At 41.2% G+C, this 18,750-nt stretch overlaps 1 protein-coding gene across 5 annotated transcripts in view; it reads right to left on the bottom strand.

The window, feature by feature from the left end:
* Positions 1 to 245: 245 nt before the first annotated feature.
* Positions 246 to 18,750, bottom strand: part of RTEL1 (regulator of telomere elongation helicase 1) — a 50,743-nt gene continuing 32,238 nt past the window's right edge. The window contains exons 26-35 of one of the 5 annotated variants that reach the window (XM_037402076.1): positions 18,278 to 18,432; positions 15,434 to 15,529; positions 13,701 to 13,908; positions 12,303 to 12,440; positions 11,614 to 11,730; positions 9,472 to 9,714; positions 7,733 to 7,897; positions 6,949 to 7,134; positions 6,328 to 6,431; positions 246 to 1,205 (exon numbers count right to left, since the gene is read on the bottom strand). In XM_037402076.1, coding sequence (XP_037257973.1) covers positions 1,131 to 1,205; positions 6,328 to 6,431; positions 6,949 to 7,134; positions 7,733 to 7,897; positions 9,472 to 9,714; positions 11,614 to 11,730; positions 12,303 to 12,440; positions 13,701 to 13,908; positions 15,434 to 15,529; positions 18,278 to 18,432 — 1,487 coding nt within the window. In that variant the 3' untranslated portion in view covers positions 246 to 1,130. Of the gene's footprint in view, positions 6,432 to 6,948; positions 7,135 to 7,732; positions 7,898 to 9,471; positions 9,715 to 11,613; positions 11,731 to 12,302; positions 12,441 to 13,700; positions 13,909 to 15,433; positions 15,530 to 18,277; positions 18,433 to 18,750 lie in introns of those variants that run through there. The other 4 variants (XM_037402078.1, XM_037402077.1, XM_037402079.1 and 1 more) reach the window with 4 other exon arrangements.

Raw genomic sequence — 18,750 nt, 5'->3', positions numbered from 1 at the left:
GAATCTACCTAGAGGCTGAGGAAAAAACCAACCTGCCCCTAAAATTATTGAAGTGTATGTTCTCCCAGAAAATTCTGGAAACATACGCTATATGAAGGGTCTCTGTCATCACAGGAACCCCACAACTAAGTAGCAAGTGAAAATACAATCAAAAGTATTCAAGTGTCAAAAATCCCACAGTATAAACCTTCCCACTTACTCCTACCTACTGTTTACATAACTGATAAAAATCAAACAAAACCCAATTAAAACAAAAAGGATTTTATTTATAGTTAAATTTACAGCAGCTACTGAAGATTTAAAATTGGGACAGGTTAACCGCTCATACCCACTACTGACAGAGAGTGGAAGGAGTTTTTTGTAACCCATCTAACTTGATTTATTTTAAAGTTTTAAGCCAATTAGGTCCTTTTTCTTTTTGGAAAGTGAACATCAGATCACACGGGCACAATGGAAATAGCAGCACTGAGCAGAAACTACAGCCTCCTTTGAAGCACCTTTCAAAAAAACCCAGCACGATGAAGGAGTCAGGCTTTGGGATACACAGCAGATGCAAGGGAGTGTTCCTGCTTGCTATCTAATCCCTGAAGTTGTTTTTAAAGAGCTCATCTTTAAAATTCAGTATCTTCTGCTACTGAAGACAGCAGCTGCTGCCAAACACCACACAGTGAATCACTTCTTCCAGGAACGCCAGCGCGGTAGGCTGGGGAGCCTGGCCTCCTCACCTAGCCAGCTCAGTTCCACTGTAGCACTACTGCTGGGTTTTTTTCCAGGATCTGGGATTACCCGAGAGGCTCATGAAGGACAGATGTCTCCAGGACATAAAGTTTCAAGCCTAAGAGTGGCCATAATAGAATTGACGAGCTAAAAGTAGTAAGAAATTAACCTTCTTGGTTCCAATACAGGACAATACGCTGCTTTTGTCCCCTTCTCCTGCCAGGGGCTGGAGAGACCTTCCAGGCTGGATCACCTTTGTGGGAAGAAGTGATACGTGTCGGTGCACAGCATGTAATCCAGTGCCAAGGATTGAAGATATTTAAATATTCATCCTGCTTCTGTTCAGCTTGAGAGCCAGAGTGCAGCCATTTCTTTCTGCTGATACAAAGCACTTGCCCTTTCTGTCAGTGCGATTATGCCCAGAAGAAAGCTTGGATTAATCGCTGCTTCTTCACATCACTGCGGCACTCCGGGCACTTCTTCACCTTCTATATAAATAAACAAACAAAATGCATAGATAATATATTCAATTTCTCTATCAAGTTTGTGATCGTCCAGTACCAACTACAAGCCATGCCAGTCATTTGACAGTCCCGAATATTTTATCTGCTATTTTTAAACACAGTGTCACTGTGCAGTTGGTTATTTAACTGCTAGTAACAAGAGGAGGACAAAGCCTCCCGGTCAAGTAGCAAACTTTACAGCAGGTGTCTCAGCCTAATGACAGCTGTGACAGCTGGAAGACAAATACAGGAACAAGGAACACAGAGGCTGCAAGAGCTGTTGAGAATTAGATGTACTTGTTATCAGTAGAATCCCGCGCGATGGCCGATGTGCTCCCCAAACTCCTGCTTCCTCTCGCGCAGATGAGAAGGAAGCTATCACCTGGGCATACCCCGACATCTCTGATACAGACCAAGAGCTTTGTAGAGGAAGGAACCAAGTACGTTTATTTCTTCATACCACCCCACACCTTTCCCAGTTAAGAGGGGAAGACTGGGTACATGAGGCAACCATTTCCCCATCCAGGTTTCAGTCTGCTTCTTCGCTCATCTTATTTTAAAGCCTGGTCTTTAGCCATTTGACCTGCAGCTGGACCCCAACTGTTCTTTCTATATCTTGCAAATTACTGGTAAAATTAAAATGCTCTGCTTATTTCAAAAGTGAGATAGTAATAAGTTTTTTTTTAAAAAAAATTAATCTTTGCAAAAAAATTGCCAGCTCAGTAGGCTAAAATGATTGTTGCCTACACCAGTGGCACTGTAGGTTTCCTTACAGTGTCGAAGTTAATTGTTGCTACAAAAGATGTAGACTGCAAAGTAGGCTCAGGCAGTGTATTTTGATTCTAGAAACAGTAGTTGAAACACCATAAATGGAGGGGGAGAGGAAAACTCATTTTACCTCCCAGTAGACAGCGATTTGTCAAAGAGCTCTGAAAATTAAGTGTAATAAAGTAACTCTGAAATCTTACAGTATTTGCCCATACTACAGATATCCAAAATAGCTCAGTCTCTCTGAAAGACCTGCAAAAAGAGGATGAATAAACATGATGCGTTTAAACATTGAAAAGCAGCAACAGACCTTTGCACAAAAAACGGCACCCTAAAGCTGCGTATACTGGCACAGGCTCTGCAAGGCTTCCCCTAACGCACCAAAAATCCTCCAACGTGCACAAGCGCTAATCCCTCTAATAACCTTTCCCAGCTCCAGGGAATTCTATCTGCTTCTCCAAAATCTTCTAAAACATTCCAAAATTATTCATCGCCTCTCTCACCATCTAAGTTGTTTCAGTAAAACAACAAATCGGAATAGACATAACAATTTGCAAGAACCAAGTTACTGCATTTTGAATGACAGGCTGTTAGTCACTTCCTTGTGGACACCACCACCAAAGCACTTCTGAGCTGAAGAAACACAGTGAGTAACTTATTAGCAAGGAAAATTGCTAATATTTTTATTAGCAAGTTTTCAATCCAGCCCAGTCAGTGGTGACAAAGCCCAGGGCCACGGGGCGAGCTCAGGGCTCAGACACTAACTGGGTTGCTCATTTCCTGCTGGTAAGGGCACCCCCCCCCCAGCCCTTGCCACGCACAGCCTGTACGACCAGCACGGGTGGGAATGCGGAGGGAAGTGTTGGGAGATGGTTCCTCTGGGACCGGTTTCAGAGAAACATGGAATAACCTCCTTCCCGCCTGCAATCCTGCGCTCTCAGCCAGGCTGCTCCTCCTCCTCCTCCTCATCTGCGTGACTGGCAGAACAGTTTTGCCTCATCACTGGGAGAAGTGTCTCTCAGACCTCGAGTAATATCCCAAACTACCAAATATTCAACTGTTCCTTAACTGAACTACACTTGAATCGTATCAATTCTATGATGCTGTAAGCAAGCTAACATTAATGTGTACTGAGACCCATTCATCACTAGAGCTATAGCATAAGGTAAGGAAAGGTGATGGACCACGTAGTTTCATGTTCTGGAACCGTGGAGCAGAATGTCTCAGCTGGTGAGAAGATGCTTCTTACACACACACACACTAGTTTGCTGTTCAAAGCAAGGAAAAAAACATTCTTCAAAATAAGGACTTTGATGTATGTTGTCTATGGAGGAAGCAAATGGATCATGCTGCTGGCGTACGTAGGAAGACTCCAAAGGACTGCTGATGAAGGACAGGGTACCCAGGATGCATTTTCTTGACAACTGGAAGCATATTTTATATGTCCTTGTTAAGGAAACAGAGCATTAAACTGAACTAGCAAGAAGTTAGTTCAAAAGGATGGCAAAAATTGTGGTGGCTCTTCACGTAACACTGGGCTCAGCTGTGGAAGCGCTTGCTGTAGGACATGGGCAAGCTCGCCTGTGTTCAAGGGAATTGGCTAATGTGCTGGAAATGCACCAGAGGTTTCTCAATGTGCAGCAGCAGCCTCTGGCTCAGGGAGTTCTTGTGCTGCAAATAGCTTTGGGGCAGAGATCACCTGCAAGAATAATCACTCAGGCTTGCCATGTTCTTTTTTGGCCACTGTCAGAGACAGAATGCTGCGCTGGATGAACCTTTGCTCTGACTCAGTATGTCTGCTGTCATGTTCTGATTAGTTGCTTCAAACTGTATCGGTCTTTCCAGATTATAATGGCTGTATTGACCTCACACGGCTGTGGTATGCTACCACAAAGCAAAGCTCTGATTCACCTTGCTAAGAAAAACACCTGCCACCACCTGGTACAACGTGGGACGAAGTTTCACTGTAACTAGCAAGATTATTCAGAGAAGTGGCAAATATGGAAGGCATTAATAATAATGATCCACGGGGAATGACTCATTTCCCCAAAGACAGTTTTGTATTGGATATCTGAATAGGACGGAAAGAATACTTCCAGTTGAAAGAGACCTGTAATGATCATCTAGTCCAACTGCCTGACCATTTCAGGGCTGAACAACAGTTAAAGCGTATTATTAAAGGCACTGGGGTATCGCCCCCCTCTCTAGGAAGCCTGTTCCATCGTCCGACCACCTTCTCAGTAAAGAAGTGTTTCCTAGTATCTAGTCTGAATCTCTCCAACACAGCTTTGAACTGTTCCACACAGTTCACTGGATACCAGGGGGAAGAGCTCAGCACCTCCCTCTCCACATCCCCTCCTCAGGAAACTGTAGAGAGCAATAAGGTCACCCCTCAGCCCCCTCTCTCCAAACCCGAGAGACCCCAGGTGCTCAGCACCCCTCACAGGGTGTGCCTTCCAGCCCCTCCACCAGCTTTGTTGCCCTCCTCCAACATGCATTCAAGCACCTGGGTTTCAAATACAGTCTAATCCAGTAAACCAGACTATTTTAATCCCCAGTCTGAGAGATGTGCAATCAGATAAAGGAGCTATTAACACGTAGACAGCAATTTCTGTGATCTATGAGGTATGAAAATGCACATTCACTTCAGACCTCAGAATTAACCAATTTCAAGACAAAACCCATGGAACAGCATGGTACAATTGCTCAATATGCAGCAGTTCTACTTTTGTGGATTCTTAAGCTGATGAAACAACAATTGCAAGTTACATCTTACTGGCAAAAGGAGAGAGGTTTTTCCCCAGACATTAAAAAAAAAAAATTATGGGATGAGATAAGATAATCTCCCTGTGGGATAATAAATGCCTAACAAAAAAAAACCCCAACAACTCCCCAGGGAGCTCATTCTGTTCCTTAATCAACTCAAGTCTCAAGCAACAATTACAAACACATGCTATTAAAATTCTTGTCGTGGCTTTCCTAGAGCCTTTTCTGAAGCAGGGTATGCTGGCTGTCAGATGTTCATCCCCATTATACCTTGGCATAAAACGAACAACCGAGTATTCAGTGGTAACTCCTATCCAGGGTGACTGGTTTGACTGCCCAGCCTGCAGCAAAGATGAGATGCCTGCCTTTGGCTTTCTTGTACTTTCTTACATATATTCCTTATAAATCAATACTTTGTGATTTTAATTTTGAAGAAATATGGCATAGCAGACCAAGAATGAAATTTAGTTGAACAGCTATTCTGAATTCCCTCTAGGAGATACATGTTTGAGAATATCAGTCTGGACATTATTATGTATTCCTCTTGGGCCAAGTCTGTCTTGGTTGTTATATTTTATTTGGATGTTAGTATACTATTTTCTACACTTAGCTAACATAACTCAGTCATCTTCTTGAAAAAAAACCAAACCTTTTTCTATAGCTTGGAATGACTGATTATTTTGTACTTACTCATAGATTCACATAGTTGAAGAAATCTCTTCTGTAGTGTTTTTGTAGGTTTCTGAGCTTCATCGTTCACCTATAAATCTTTAGACACCACTCAACTTTGTATTTGGTTTCCATACCCAGGGCCCCAGATTACTAACACCTGGCTGCCGGATCCAATGTTGGGTAAGATGCCACCAAACACACAGTGTGGGAGCAATTACATTCTCTTACCTAAAGAATTTCAACCACCAATTTCCTCAGCCAGGAAAACCAAAGGACAGGATGACACAGGAGATAAATATTTGAGCATAAATTCAGAATCCCAGATTCATAGAACCATTTAGGTTGGAAAAGATCCTTATGATCAGTGAGTTCAACTGTTAACCCAGCACTACCAAGTCCACCACTAAACTGTGCCCCTAAGTGCTAGATCTACACCAGGGTGGTGACTCCACCACTTCCCTGGGCAGCCTGCTCCTGATGTGCCTCGTCTCATGATAGTGCTTTACAGTAGGTTTTTAGACGGGGAAAATTATGAAACTAAGCAAGGAGAGAAAAAAAAAGGAAAAGATTCTGATGTTAAAAAAAAAAACCAACCAAGACCTTTTTTTTAAGTTGACTCCACAGCTTGTTGCCTGTGTAGCTTTAGACAGGAAAACATGTGGAGGCAGCTCAGAAGGAGATGCAAAGGTATAAAAACCCCAGCAGAAGGCAGAGGTCTGCCTCCTATCACACTGCAGAACATGGAAAATAATGAAACAAGTGGTAAATCTTCCACTGGGATTTGGGCATACTCTCTGTAAAAAGAGGAATTCTGTTTCCAGGGCTGTCCACGTAGTTCTCCTGAAAAGCACAACATTTTCCAGCAGTTTCAGGAAAAACTGAAACCAGTAAGCAAGACAACCTTTAACAACTGCTCCCAGCATGTTTTGCAGCAAGTGAAGTCACACAATGGACATTTAAAAGGCACATCATCCTCAGACTTGCAGTTACAGCACTGGAATCTTCCTAGAAGAGAGGGGGAGTGGGGACAGAGAAAGGAAGGGAGGACATGACTAAATTCCAGTAATCACCTGTGAGATTTTCATGCATATACATTCCCAGTGCAGTCCAGAAAACAAATGAGCATGCACTTTATGGACTACCTTAACAGTGCACAGCGGGCCCTGTTACATTTTCTTTCATATGACCTCACTCAGGCTCTCAGTGTTTCAGATCCCCATTTAGAAACTGAGGTTACATCCTCACTTTACAAGGAAGTTGTAGAGAAAAAAAATTATCTAAGTTCTCAGGAAACTATTGCACCATTGTGATAAAGGCAACAAAGTACTTTGAGAGAACACATGGAAGTGACAGAAAGTTCAAATCTGACTTGGCAAACCGGGCTAATCAATATCGCACCTGTGCAAATACAGGCATGAACCAGTCAATGTATAACAGACCATCAGCATAATTCTCCTTTCTCTTAACTTATCTTTATTCCCCAGTATTAGAGCAAGACATCCCAGATCTCACCTATACCTACCAATGTCTGTTTCCATCTCTGGGGGAAAGACAGGCACAGCTCCAGAGCCTGTGGGTGCTCTCACATTTCTGGTTTCTTTTGATACTTTAATCTTTGGCAGTTCAAGTTTGCTTTCCTGCTTAAAGTGAGAGGAAGAAATATTCCTCTGAATTTCCTCCGGCACCTTACCCTCAGAAGTAGCTGCATCTGGTTATGAAAAAAAAAAAAAACCACAACCAAACCAACCAACATGCAAACCAGCATGATACAGACACAACACACAGCTCCGTAAAACACCGCTAGCAACAAGTTCAGTAAGTTGCCATTGTAAAAGAAAAACAATTTCTAAACCCACAACTTCTAAAAGAACAATTATTTTTTTTCATGCCATACCATTTGGTAACAGAAGTTTCTGATACCAACACATGCATTATTATTGAAAGGGACCCTTTATATAGAAAAAGCTCTGTGGAAATCTTTCCTAGACTGAGTGGATCTCAATCCACTCCTGCCCCCACCTCACTCAGAGGCAAAAATTCTGCCTTCACCCACAATGTACTTCACAGTTTACAGAAGATGGCACTATAATTTTTTTCTTATTTCTCTGCACTTCCCCATCTCACATTGCCTTCTATATTACAGCTAGTAAGTTTTTTGTTTGTTTTTGCTTTTTTTTTTTTTGTTGTTTTGAAACACAATTTGCACAGTCAACTGCTTTGATCTTCCTTCACACATGTTGGGCGGGGAGGCCCACCCACCATAATAAATAAAGATTCTAAACTCCAGACAAATATTTGTTCCCAACCTTGTCCGTGGCTGTTGTCTTTACTGCTCCAGCTTTCTGAACTCCCCTCGCTTTGCACCTGCTGTCGCACTTGCTTTTCTCCCTCACCACAGGCCAGTCCAGTCAAATCTTTACACATCTGTTTGAACTGCTCTTTGTGATGAGGGCGCACAAACATGTTAAACCCTGTCAACAAGAAAATACAGTCAAAATCACAATAAATGCGTGACCGTGGGAGACTTTGGAAGGGAAAAATTCTTTGGAAGCTGAACAATATCAGCCATATTCCTCAGAGTACCTTCAGGTTGGTGGAACACTTTGGGTTTGTTCACATCATTATTACAAGGTTTTCCTTGTCAGAAGACAGGTAATTATATAGTATTGAAAATAATCTTGATTTACCTCAAAGTTATTCCGTTCTCTACAGCTAAGCATAAATACCTCCTCCAGCCCTTTACCTGACAAGTGATCTAGCAAAATCAGGTATATACACAGTATCCAAAAAGACTGTCAACAAGGAAATTCCTTGTTGCTGTTCTGTGGTGGTGTTGTTGACAATGATTCACGACACATACAGAAATTCTAAAAAAATCCCAATTATGACTTACTGCCAAGCACAGGCAACTCTACCACAAGTCTTCTGAGGTGAAAACATTTGCTCAGGAAAGATACTGACTCCGTCTGTCAGAAGGAATGCTCGGGGGAGAGGATGACTCACAGCGCCACACAACTTCCCTCCCACTCTTCACTGCATCAAGACTCATTGACTTGTTCATGGACCAGAAAAGTTATTTTCTAAAAATTTGGAGACTACGACATCTATTCAAGGTCAATGGAGTAGTTGTTATTGTTACTTCCTAAAGACAACAACCAAAACTACATCAGCATTTCCCAGAAGGCACCTTATGGATCATTCCCTGCAGAGGAGTTCCCAGCAGACACAAGGGAGAAGGTCGAACTGAGGTGTTACATAGCACAAGCCAAGGTGCATCCACGAAGGCAATCAAGATAAGCATATAATAAATTTTTTTTTTAAACAAAACCACCCTATTTCAAATTTTGAAAACTTGTATAGCTTCCTAAATCCTTTCATCATTAACCCCATGAAAGGCAAAAACCCAAAACAAACTACTAAGAAATTAAATAATAGCTTGGAATGTGTAGAAGATTATTATGAATGATAAGGATACTAAATTATGACACAGTTCTATAACTATTCAAAGTGAAGCTCTGTAGAGGAACAGCAAATCAAAAGTGCCACTGCTTATTCCAAAACCTGGAAGCCATCTAGGAGCTTAGCACCAGTATAGCAATCAACGGTCATGAGAGCAAAATTGAGTCAGTGCAGTAGTCAGCACTGTCTTTGCTAAAGAGCAACCACTTGTAGTAACTGAGGATAAAAAAAGGTAACAAAATAATTGGACTGAAGTTAGCTTGACTGAAGGTTAGGACTGGAATTACTGAGGTCTTATACAATGGTTTTAATGGACAATTTCTAACTGGGCAAACGGAATATTTTATAATCTTGACATTTTTAGCTCTCCAAACGACATTCGTTGAACACATCCGTCCTGCTGCTCCATTTAGCTGGTTTGCTAAACTGAAAGATGAGAGGTGAAGTTAACCAATGCTAAGTTTTTCCTGAAAGCGGAGAATTTGCAGACTAACGACCAGTGAAAGGTTATTGCTCACATGAGATCACAGCACCTACATCATCTTTCCAGCTAAATAAAAGTGATTTTTAAAAAAAAATCCCTTACTTTGTAGGAGATGAAAGTCTTCTGGACTCTCGGTGGTGAGGGCTGCTACCACCGAGATCATATTGTCATAGTTATTGGTCCTCTTGTAATCTAACAATGCTTTGTAGAAACGGCTGCAAGCACTTTTGTTCAAAGCCTTTTTTATGTCGTTGAGATAGGCAGTCCTGAGGGCCTGGTGGTGATCTCTCCTTGGGCTTGAAGCTTTTTCAGTGTCTTTCCTTGGAGCCTGACTGGCATTCTGCCCTGAGGGACAAAGAGCGCAGGTGAGCAGGGCTTGGGGAGGAACAAGCAGGTCGCTCCTTTGTACTGATGTCCCTTCTCATTTGGAAGGGAGCTCCTGGACCACTTTAAAGTGACCAAGCCAACACCGCCTGCACAGCCACACACCTCCCTCTGGCGTGGCCTTTGGCATCACCGAGACCTGCTCCTGGAAATGGCAACCGAGGAAATTAATTCTGGGGGTCACTTTTAGCGTTGTTGGGAGGTTTTTTTTATCTTTTACAATGAGAAATGTGACTAGGGAATGAGAAAAAGGCAACACAGAAAAGACTGTGCATGTAGCTCAGCAATAAATCAGGTTTTGTGCTACACTGGAGGAGCAGAAGCCTTTTAAACAGCTGGCTTAACCAACTCTGCTGGCCTGACACATGGGCAAGGAAACTGGTGAGAGCAATTTTAAAGACTATGTTACTCAACCCTTATTAACAAAATGAGAAGAGGCATGTGTACATGTTTCCCAACAGGAAAACAGAATGTCAAAAAAGAATAACTAAGCTGAAATAACACACAAGATAACACAAGAGCAATGTAGGAGTGACACAGAGGGTGGGAGCTGCCATGAACATCCTGCTAAATTCCAAGCAGACCTCTGTTCCCAACATCAGCCTGATTTCTGATACGTTTTAGAGGAAAAGGTTTTATTTTTCATATTACAGGCATGCAAATGTGAAGCGTATGATAAGAAACTGATCTAAATTAACTAGTCACACCTTTTGGTATTCAGATCTTTATTCTCCGTTAAAGTGCTTTTAAAGATGTTAAAGAAGATAATGAAGTTTTAAAAGGTGGGCTTAGTTCAGTTTCCTGAAAGGGGAAAAACATGGGTGTGAATTTTATAATCAGTATCTTTTACTGCGTATTACACAGCTTTCTGGCACATTCACAGGAGCATACTCAAGGAGTGAGCAACAGAAATAATGACAGCAATAAATTCAAGTATTTTCTTAATTTCTTTTAGTGGGAACAAGTTTCTGTGAAAATTAATCTCATCTACCTCAGGACAAAATAAGTACCAAAGATTCTGTTTTGTTCAAATGTTCTTAAAATACAAAACAGGAAAACAAATAAAAGAAACAACGCTGCTTCATACATCAAAAGCTTTTAAAACCTTCCAGGAAACATGGGCTTTTTATTTTTATTTTTAAAGAAAGGATTAGCCTTTGACTATTCTTTACCCTCTAAAGAAAGACTTCTAAGCTGTCCAACTATCCTACTCATTTCCTTGTGAGAAATACAAAAAAATTCCCAGCTGTTCTCAGGAAGATCTGTAATGAAATAATAATTGTGTCTTTGCCTTCAAAGATAAATACCGGACAGAATGAGATTAGAGGGATGCATACAGAGATTACACACCAGGGAGAGAATACATTTGCTAGTCTCCGTTTCTGCAGAAAAAGCAGACTGTTCACAAGGAGCATGCACATTACCAGTGACAAAAAAAAAGGAACTGTTTTCTTCTTCCTACCTGGATTCATAATGACCTAATCTAAAATTACACTCCTTAAACTGCTCTTTCACGAGCCCTGGATAAACAGGAAGCCCAGCAGTTCTGTGCTCAACGCACCATTTCCTTCCCTCACTGACATACACCAGGTCAGTCTGGTGTCAACAGAAGCATCTGGCTTTAGTTCGTTCCTTTCATATCTACCTTGATTTAACTTACTGGCTTGTGTGTTTCATTTTGTACAATCCTTGCTGAAAATTCTGAATTGGCACCACTCCAACCTACAGACAGTGAGCCACTGTGCTGGATGAACACAAAAAACCATCGCTTCCCACCAGGAGAATTTACAGTCAATGATGAAATAAAAGCATAACAGGTTATTACCTGGAGGCTATGTTTTTATTTAACGTGAAGGGTACCTGCACTATTCAGTCCTGTTGTCAAGTGGACTCCTCCCTGGTTCAAGTGGAGCCCGGGGTTCAGCTGAGCACACGAGCCCTCTGAGAATGCAGTTTTCTGCTGACTCTGGTTTTCTTCTGTTAAATCAAATCCATCCGTTAACAGTGAACTTAGGAAGAATGAACACAGAACGGTGCATTTCAAAGTATGCCACTCTAGGCTGAAAACACCACCTGAAGATGTAGATTTATTTCTCTGATAGGAGAGGATGAGCCAACACCCTGCTTTTTTTTTAGGACTTTATTGTTGCAGGGTTTCAAAGATTTCACAGGTTCTGCAAGGACATGATTACCCTCTGTTCACAATTTGGGTGGCGCTATGTGGGTAGCAAAGTTTTACCACAAAGCAAACCACACAAAGTTTTAAAATTCACAGACTAGATCCACAATTTCAATATTTCAATTGAAAAGGATTTTACCCCTTTTGAAATAAAATGGCATCATTACTAACTACGCAGCAACTAACGCTCAGGCATCTGCGTATGTTCACAGGAAGGCAGGCAAGATCATACAGAGCAGAGAAATAGATCAATATTAAAATAAATTCCCTTCTGTCCTTGCATTTCTACACGTCACATCCATTTTGCTCTACAACCCAGTAATGTCCACCAAACAGTACAGCTGCTTGCACGGTGCTGAAGCCAGCTCACCTGTATTCTTGGCTAGTCCCTCTCTCTCCTCCCGCAGGAGGCTGTGCTCAGGTTTGTAGCCACAGCCCACTCCAGTCAGGTTGCAACATGCTTCATCAAACTGCTTTTTGTGTTGAGGTCGAACAAACTGGTAAAATTCTTTCATTAAAGAGAGGGAAGTGGGGGGAATTAAAAAAAAATAAATCAGTACACAACAGCTAATAAATGCCACAGAAACATACAATGGCAGCAATTCTAGGCTAGGTAACACGAAGATAAAAAAACCCAGCTATACAACTGAAAATTGAAATGTAATTATCTACTATCTATACAATAAGCACGCTTATAAGTTACAGACAGGTCAGCTGTCACGCAAATTCCAGCAATCTTATTACCAGTAGGTAATAACTGTAATTTTTTCATTGCAAATATGAAGTAGCTTGCTTCTCAGTGAAACAGGTACCTGGAGCTTCATAAACAGTCATCAACCACGGGGTCAAAGTACCTGCTAGGCTGATACTTTGAATAACTGATATACTTAGGTTTACACCTCATCTTACTTAATTGCCACAAAACACTTGCCAACCAAAAGCCCAAACATCAAACGAACTTTAGGTTTTGAGTGCCTGTAACTTTTGAAAACTAGACTTAGACCTTCGTTTGGCAACCCAGTATTTTCTTATTTAGTAATTATTCTTATTTAGGAATCATTTAGTAAGATCAGCAAATTGGGAAAGAGACTGTGGCTACTATTAGTACTACATGCTCATGCTGTGCTTCCCTCTCCTTAACCTTAAAAAATTTACAAGATGCATAACTATGCTTTTTTATTTTTGTAGATGAAAAAAGTCACAGAAAAACCTGCCCATTTGCTCACAAGTTGAGAGGAAAATGAAAACTCACAGAGAACACTGTTAAACTAGAAGAAACACTGGTGGGAATCCAGTTCCTGTCACTGCAATTGTTAAAAGCCAAGAAAATACCAGCTAAACCAGCAAACTATCCACGTTTTCCCAGATAACTTTATACACATCATTAAATAGAAAATTTCTCTAGATATTCTGTCTACTCATTTACTGTATTAACACTGAACCCTTTATGAGTGCACCTATCCAACTCACACAACCACACTCTTGACCTTACCTCCTAAATCACAGGGAATAAGCTATACTACTATTTTTAGGCAAAGTTTAAAGTAACAAAAGCTTCCATGGAATGTGATTTTTTTCAGGCCTCTCAAGACGCAAACATATGAAAGCTAGGATTTTCTGTGTGATCTGGGGATATGAAGTGATGAATGTTCATGATTACCATCCTGACTGATCTGTACTTCAAATCTAAACCACTTACCTCTGAAACAGCCATCTATGTAAGAGACAAAGGTGACGTCATATAACTAGAGTAAGGAAGTCATCATACCTCGTAACAAGATATGCTTCTTTTTATCCTCTACAAAGAGAGAGCTCATTTGAGATAACATAGTATGGAAGTTGTCTGTTTTCTTGTAGTCCTGAAGAGCCTTAGAGAAGAGATCATAGTTCTGTTGGCTTAGGGTCTCCTTCACCATGGCGATGTACAGCATGGCACGCGTCTTCTTCGGGTCCATCGGGTCTGCTTTCTTATCTTGCTGCAAACACAGGAAGACTTTTCACTACATAGTAAGACATGAGAAGTTACTCTCCCATGAGTTCAGGTGGAAGCAATATATTTACACTTCTGCCAGCACACAGGACAATGAATGTTTTCAAGTAACAGTAACATACTGTCTCTTGCAGTTATGGTAGTCACCTTCACATCATATGTTATTTCCCAAAAAACCCAACAAAACAGAAGAAAAGGTTCAGTGCCACAGAATAAACACAAATCTAACTGGCCTACCCCCTGGAAATGTCCAATTAACTGAAAACAAATCTCTGAAGCAGGAGATAAAGACCACAGGATGTTCCAGCATTTCAGTTCTTCTAAGACATTTCTTGAAGACACTACACAAGTAAACTAGGTTACTCTCTCGTGTTGGGAAACTTACTTATTCTACAATCACAAGCAGCAGGGACTTGAAACACATTCAGAACTACCCGTCCTTTATGACGATGACACTGTGAGCACAGAAGCCGTTGGACCCTTGTCACATGCCTTCCTGACAAAACCCAGTATCAACGGGGCAACCCCCGAGGCACAATACACTGTTAATTTATCCAGCTGATTATTGTATCTATTTCTATAACATGAATCTCTAATATCTGTGAACGTTCATTCCCTCACAGAAGAGGGGAGCAACGCTGTTCGCTTTCTTTGCTGACAAAACTGACCCTTTCAGAGGAATATTCCTAGAGAAGGCAGCCAAGTCTTATTGCACAATTCCATTCTTGGGAGAAGGCTTAAGAGAAATGACATTTACTCCAAACCTTGAGGGCTAGGCTGACTCATCGTGACAGCAGATAGCAACCAACTGCAAACACAGCCTTCTGCAATGAACCTGCTCCCTTCCTCACACCTTGGATATTATCAGCTTCAGGATCTGTGATGAATTCTATCAGTTTTGTTTGCTAGGTGATGGAGCCTGACAGAGGCAGCACCGGGTTAAGACAGTATGTTGAACAGCACATATCACCCATGTGATTCTCCCACAATAAATTCTTGTTAATTTACCATGACTCCTATGCAACTAGCTGCATAATGAGTTAACTGAGTTTGGAGACAGGGCACAACAGTAACGCCCAGCCGCAACCACGACACACAATGCCCCACCGCAGGTGGGGTTCAGGTGTGATCGCTTACCCAAACAAAACTCATCAGTTGCATCATTTGAGGCTCTCTTGGACTAAATGATTGTTGTAGGTCCCTTTCAACTGAACTATTTATTCTAATCAAAAAGAATGAAACCACCCACCACACCTGCTCAACGGGAGAGGTTTGCAAGGTAGTCAATGTCAGAAAACAATTCTTTTCACCTACTAGCCCTACCTGGACCCTATGATGTCTTGAGAAAAAGCGTGACAAAGATTTTGGATGTACATTGGTGATTATTTACAGTTTGGAGAAAAAAAAAATAATTGTTCTGGCACCAGTCATCTGTCTGCCTGGAAATTTCCAATTCAAATTACAGCAGTCTATGGATCAAAGGGATGGCACAGACACATAAAAACACATACTGTATTGCTGACTAGCTTTATTTTCTTCCTTCCTCCTTTCTGCTCATCAGTTAACCTCTTCTCATACTGAAGGGAAAGCGTTGACAGACGCTGTGCCTGGGAAGATTAAAAGAAAAGAAGAAAGGTCCAAAAAAATGCTTTTCAAAGTTATCGTCCATTTAATTTAGCCATTTCCAGTTCTAAAGCTCGTTAAAACAGTTTGTGACACCATTCAAGAAAGTGAAACAAGTCAACCTAAATTATTGCAACATAGCCTGGGACACATACGTATTTCTAGAAATTAATCACTTATGGGACAATTCAGAAAGAGAAACCAAAACAGAGGAAATTAATTACAAAGGTGGTCTTGAGGGTACAGATTCCCAATTAAGCAAAGCTGGACTTACAGCTGTTTTGGGGCAGCCCTGAGAGCACACACATATCTGTGTGTAACTGATGCCCCACATGCCCCTTCACTTTCCTGCCTGGAAGTACTTCTCTTCTGAAGAAAACCTATTATCAGGCTTTTCTTGGGGTACTGCGAAGGGAAGCCTAAGCAGTCTTGTAGAAAATATCAGGGCAGATAGGGTGAGACAGTGGCAGAAACACTTGTGGCTTGACAAATTCTTTAGCATCTCCCATTCCCAGTAACAGAGAACCATGCTTGTACTGCGGTGACTGGGAATACTGGTATATACAAAAGCTCCAAAAGAGAAGTGAGTGGGCATAAGCAAGAGGAGTAGAATTGCTTAATAGCAGTCTCCAATATTATCAGATCAAGCCAGTATCAACCACATTGAAACCAATCAATTAATTAACAGAAGAAACCACAGGATAGCCTCATATTGCCAGCTGGTTTCTATTCACCTGTTGCAAAAGCAGATATGCAAAGTGATTTATTTCTTTGCTCTTGCCCAATGAAAGAATTTCATGGCAAGTATGTGACTACCAGTGCATAACAGCGTTGTTTCAAAAAGCATTGTTTCAAAGTCAAATTAACTATGACTGAACCAACAATGCTTAAAACAAAAAAAATAAGCCAATGACCTCAGATTTGGCAGCTTGTAGTCAGCTGCTGGTACTCAAGAAATAAAGCCTTCAGTGCACTCATCATACTGCAGGGATACTGATTTCCAGACAAGCCTGACCATGATTTAAGTGCACATTTAAATGTATTTTCTTTAAGCATCATGTCATGGAATGAAGAATTGGAATACAAGCAGCAAATCAAACGTTTATGATACATGCAGTAAGCCAGAAAACCTATCAAACCCATCTTCTTTATCCTGGGCTTATGTAAAGGCACCACCTTGAATAGCATGATCCAGAAGAAATAAGACTTCTCAAAGATAGGTTTCCATACGGCATATCTCACAAGTAAAACTGATTAAGAGCAATTGTCAAATCATTTTGTAAAAGGGTTGAGAGACTATTTCTTCTATTTTGATTTTTTGAGATGACAAAGGCAAGAATTCTTCTCTTCTTTTTCACACTAAGCAAACTGTTTCAGAATGACCACAGCCAAGTTTCCGTTATTTAGGGATCAAGGGTACAATATAACCTTGATAAAAGAAAATATAGCCACACAGATACTATGATGGATGGTGAAGAAAGTTATGAAACCACACCAACCCCACTACCAGTCCAACTCCAGTGCTTATTAAAATCAGCTCAATACTAGACTCAGAGTGAAAGCTGGTTGCCTCAGAGGCTCTGCGTGTCTCAGGACTACACTCCCAAGGATGTCTGGTGCCAGGTCATCAAGCCACAGATATGTAGTAACACCAAACAGAAAGCGCAGTCAAGCCATTAAGACTGACCACCAACTTACTTGACTTAAGGAAATTATGCCAAAAGCAGTACAGCTGTCCTAATGAGACACTGTAGCAGAATCACCAAGTCCCTGGAGATGTGCCAGAGTTTCCAAAGAATAAGTTCTTGTGTCTGTCATGGTGGCCCATAGGCGATGGAGCAGATTTCTCACTCAGCTGGACACAAGTTAAATACTCACTATCCTGGTTTATTTCACCAGGTTTGTACATTCTCTCTGTTTTGTTCATGTCTCCATCTCCCTTAGGCCCCCTTAGATATTCCTGAGATACTCCTTACACCTCCTCACTTTCCCTTAGGAATTCTTTCCCTAAGCAAACCACTCAAATATGCTGCAACAGGCATTCCTGGAGTCCACAGACCAGTCATTGGCCAAACTCAAGTCTGCGAGCCAGCAACGAAATACTGCTGATGGTAGCCAGGTACAGGAGCTACCCCACCAACAACTGCAAATGGGGATTTGGGATAAAGCAAGAAGAACACAGCCTAATCACTGACATATTAAAAATACTAATCCAAGAGGGAAGAAAAGGAACAGCACAGAAACAGCTTTGTTGATCTTAATGCAATAGCAGATTTTTGATTCCAATAACATACTCTGCAAGTCTGCAATATTCAATATCTGAGGCAAATCAGATTTTAACCTGAAAGTGCAGTTTCTAATTCATAAACCCTCCCCCCATCCTCTTTTTAATTCAGTATCTGGTCACATATGAAATGTTGATGCAGATTCCCACCCAGGAGGAAGTGTGTAGCTACCATCTCTTCTTTGAGAACACCTTGTTCTCTGGAGAGCACAGGTAACTTCAGGAACCTAAGTGGTCAGCAGCTATGGAGAGCAGTACAAGTATGTACCTGTTGGTCATCTAGTTGAATGTGGCAAGGAAACCCTTTGATTAAGCTTAGTTACGAGAATCAGTGCTGATTACATGAGTTTTTCTTGAGCTGGTACTTTTAAATCAATGCCAAACTAATTTTGCTTTAGAGCTTACAATTTTTACTTAGAAGCATGTTTTGCTACACGATTGCCATTACCTTTTCCTCTCCCACCAAGGCACTTTCCTCCTGTGCATCTTTGCTGCTCTTCTCATGGCACTCCAATGCATCCAAGAGCCCGCAACATTGTCTTCTGGGTGAGACGAGCTCTTGTTCATATTCCACACATAGGCTGAACGCTCCACCTCCACTTACTGGCATCACAGCATAATACAGATGACAAATTAACATTCCACATTATCTCTTGTATTTTCTTTGACTTAGTAATACCTCAAAAACTTACACAGTAATCCACACAGATGAATTTGTTTGTTTAATCTTCCACGCCTTGCAAAGTTTCATTATATGGCTTAGTAAGAAGACTGCTTTGGTTAATCACTTCCAAAATTGCTCAAGCATTTGTTACCACAACCTGGTGGACTTCTCTCAAACTCTTCCTTAAGTTATTGTCATGTTTAACCTCAAAATGGCTTAGTATCAATGGAAAAAAAGTCTTACTGCAACAGCTGCCT

The sequence above is a fragment of the Falco rusticolus genome, chromosome 10 (genome assembly GCF_015220075.1).
Source record: "Falco rusticolus isolate bFalRus1 chromosome 10, bFalRus1.pri, whole genome shotgun sequence".
Lineage (NCBI taxonomy): Eukaryota > Metazoa > Chordata > Aves > Falconiformes > Falconidae > Falco > Falco rusticolus.
This window is presented reverse-complemented; position numbering and strand designations above follow the sequence as displayed.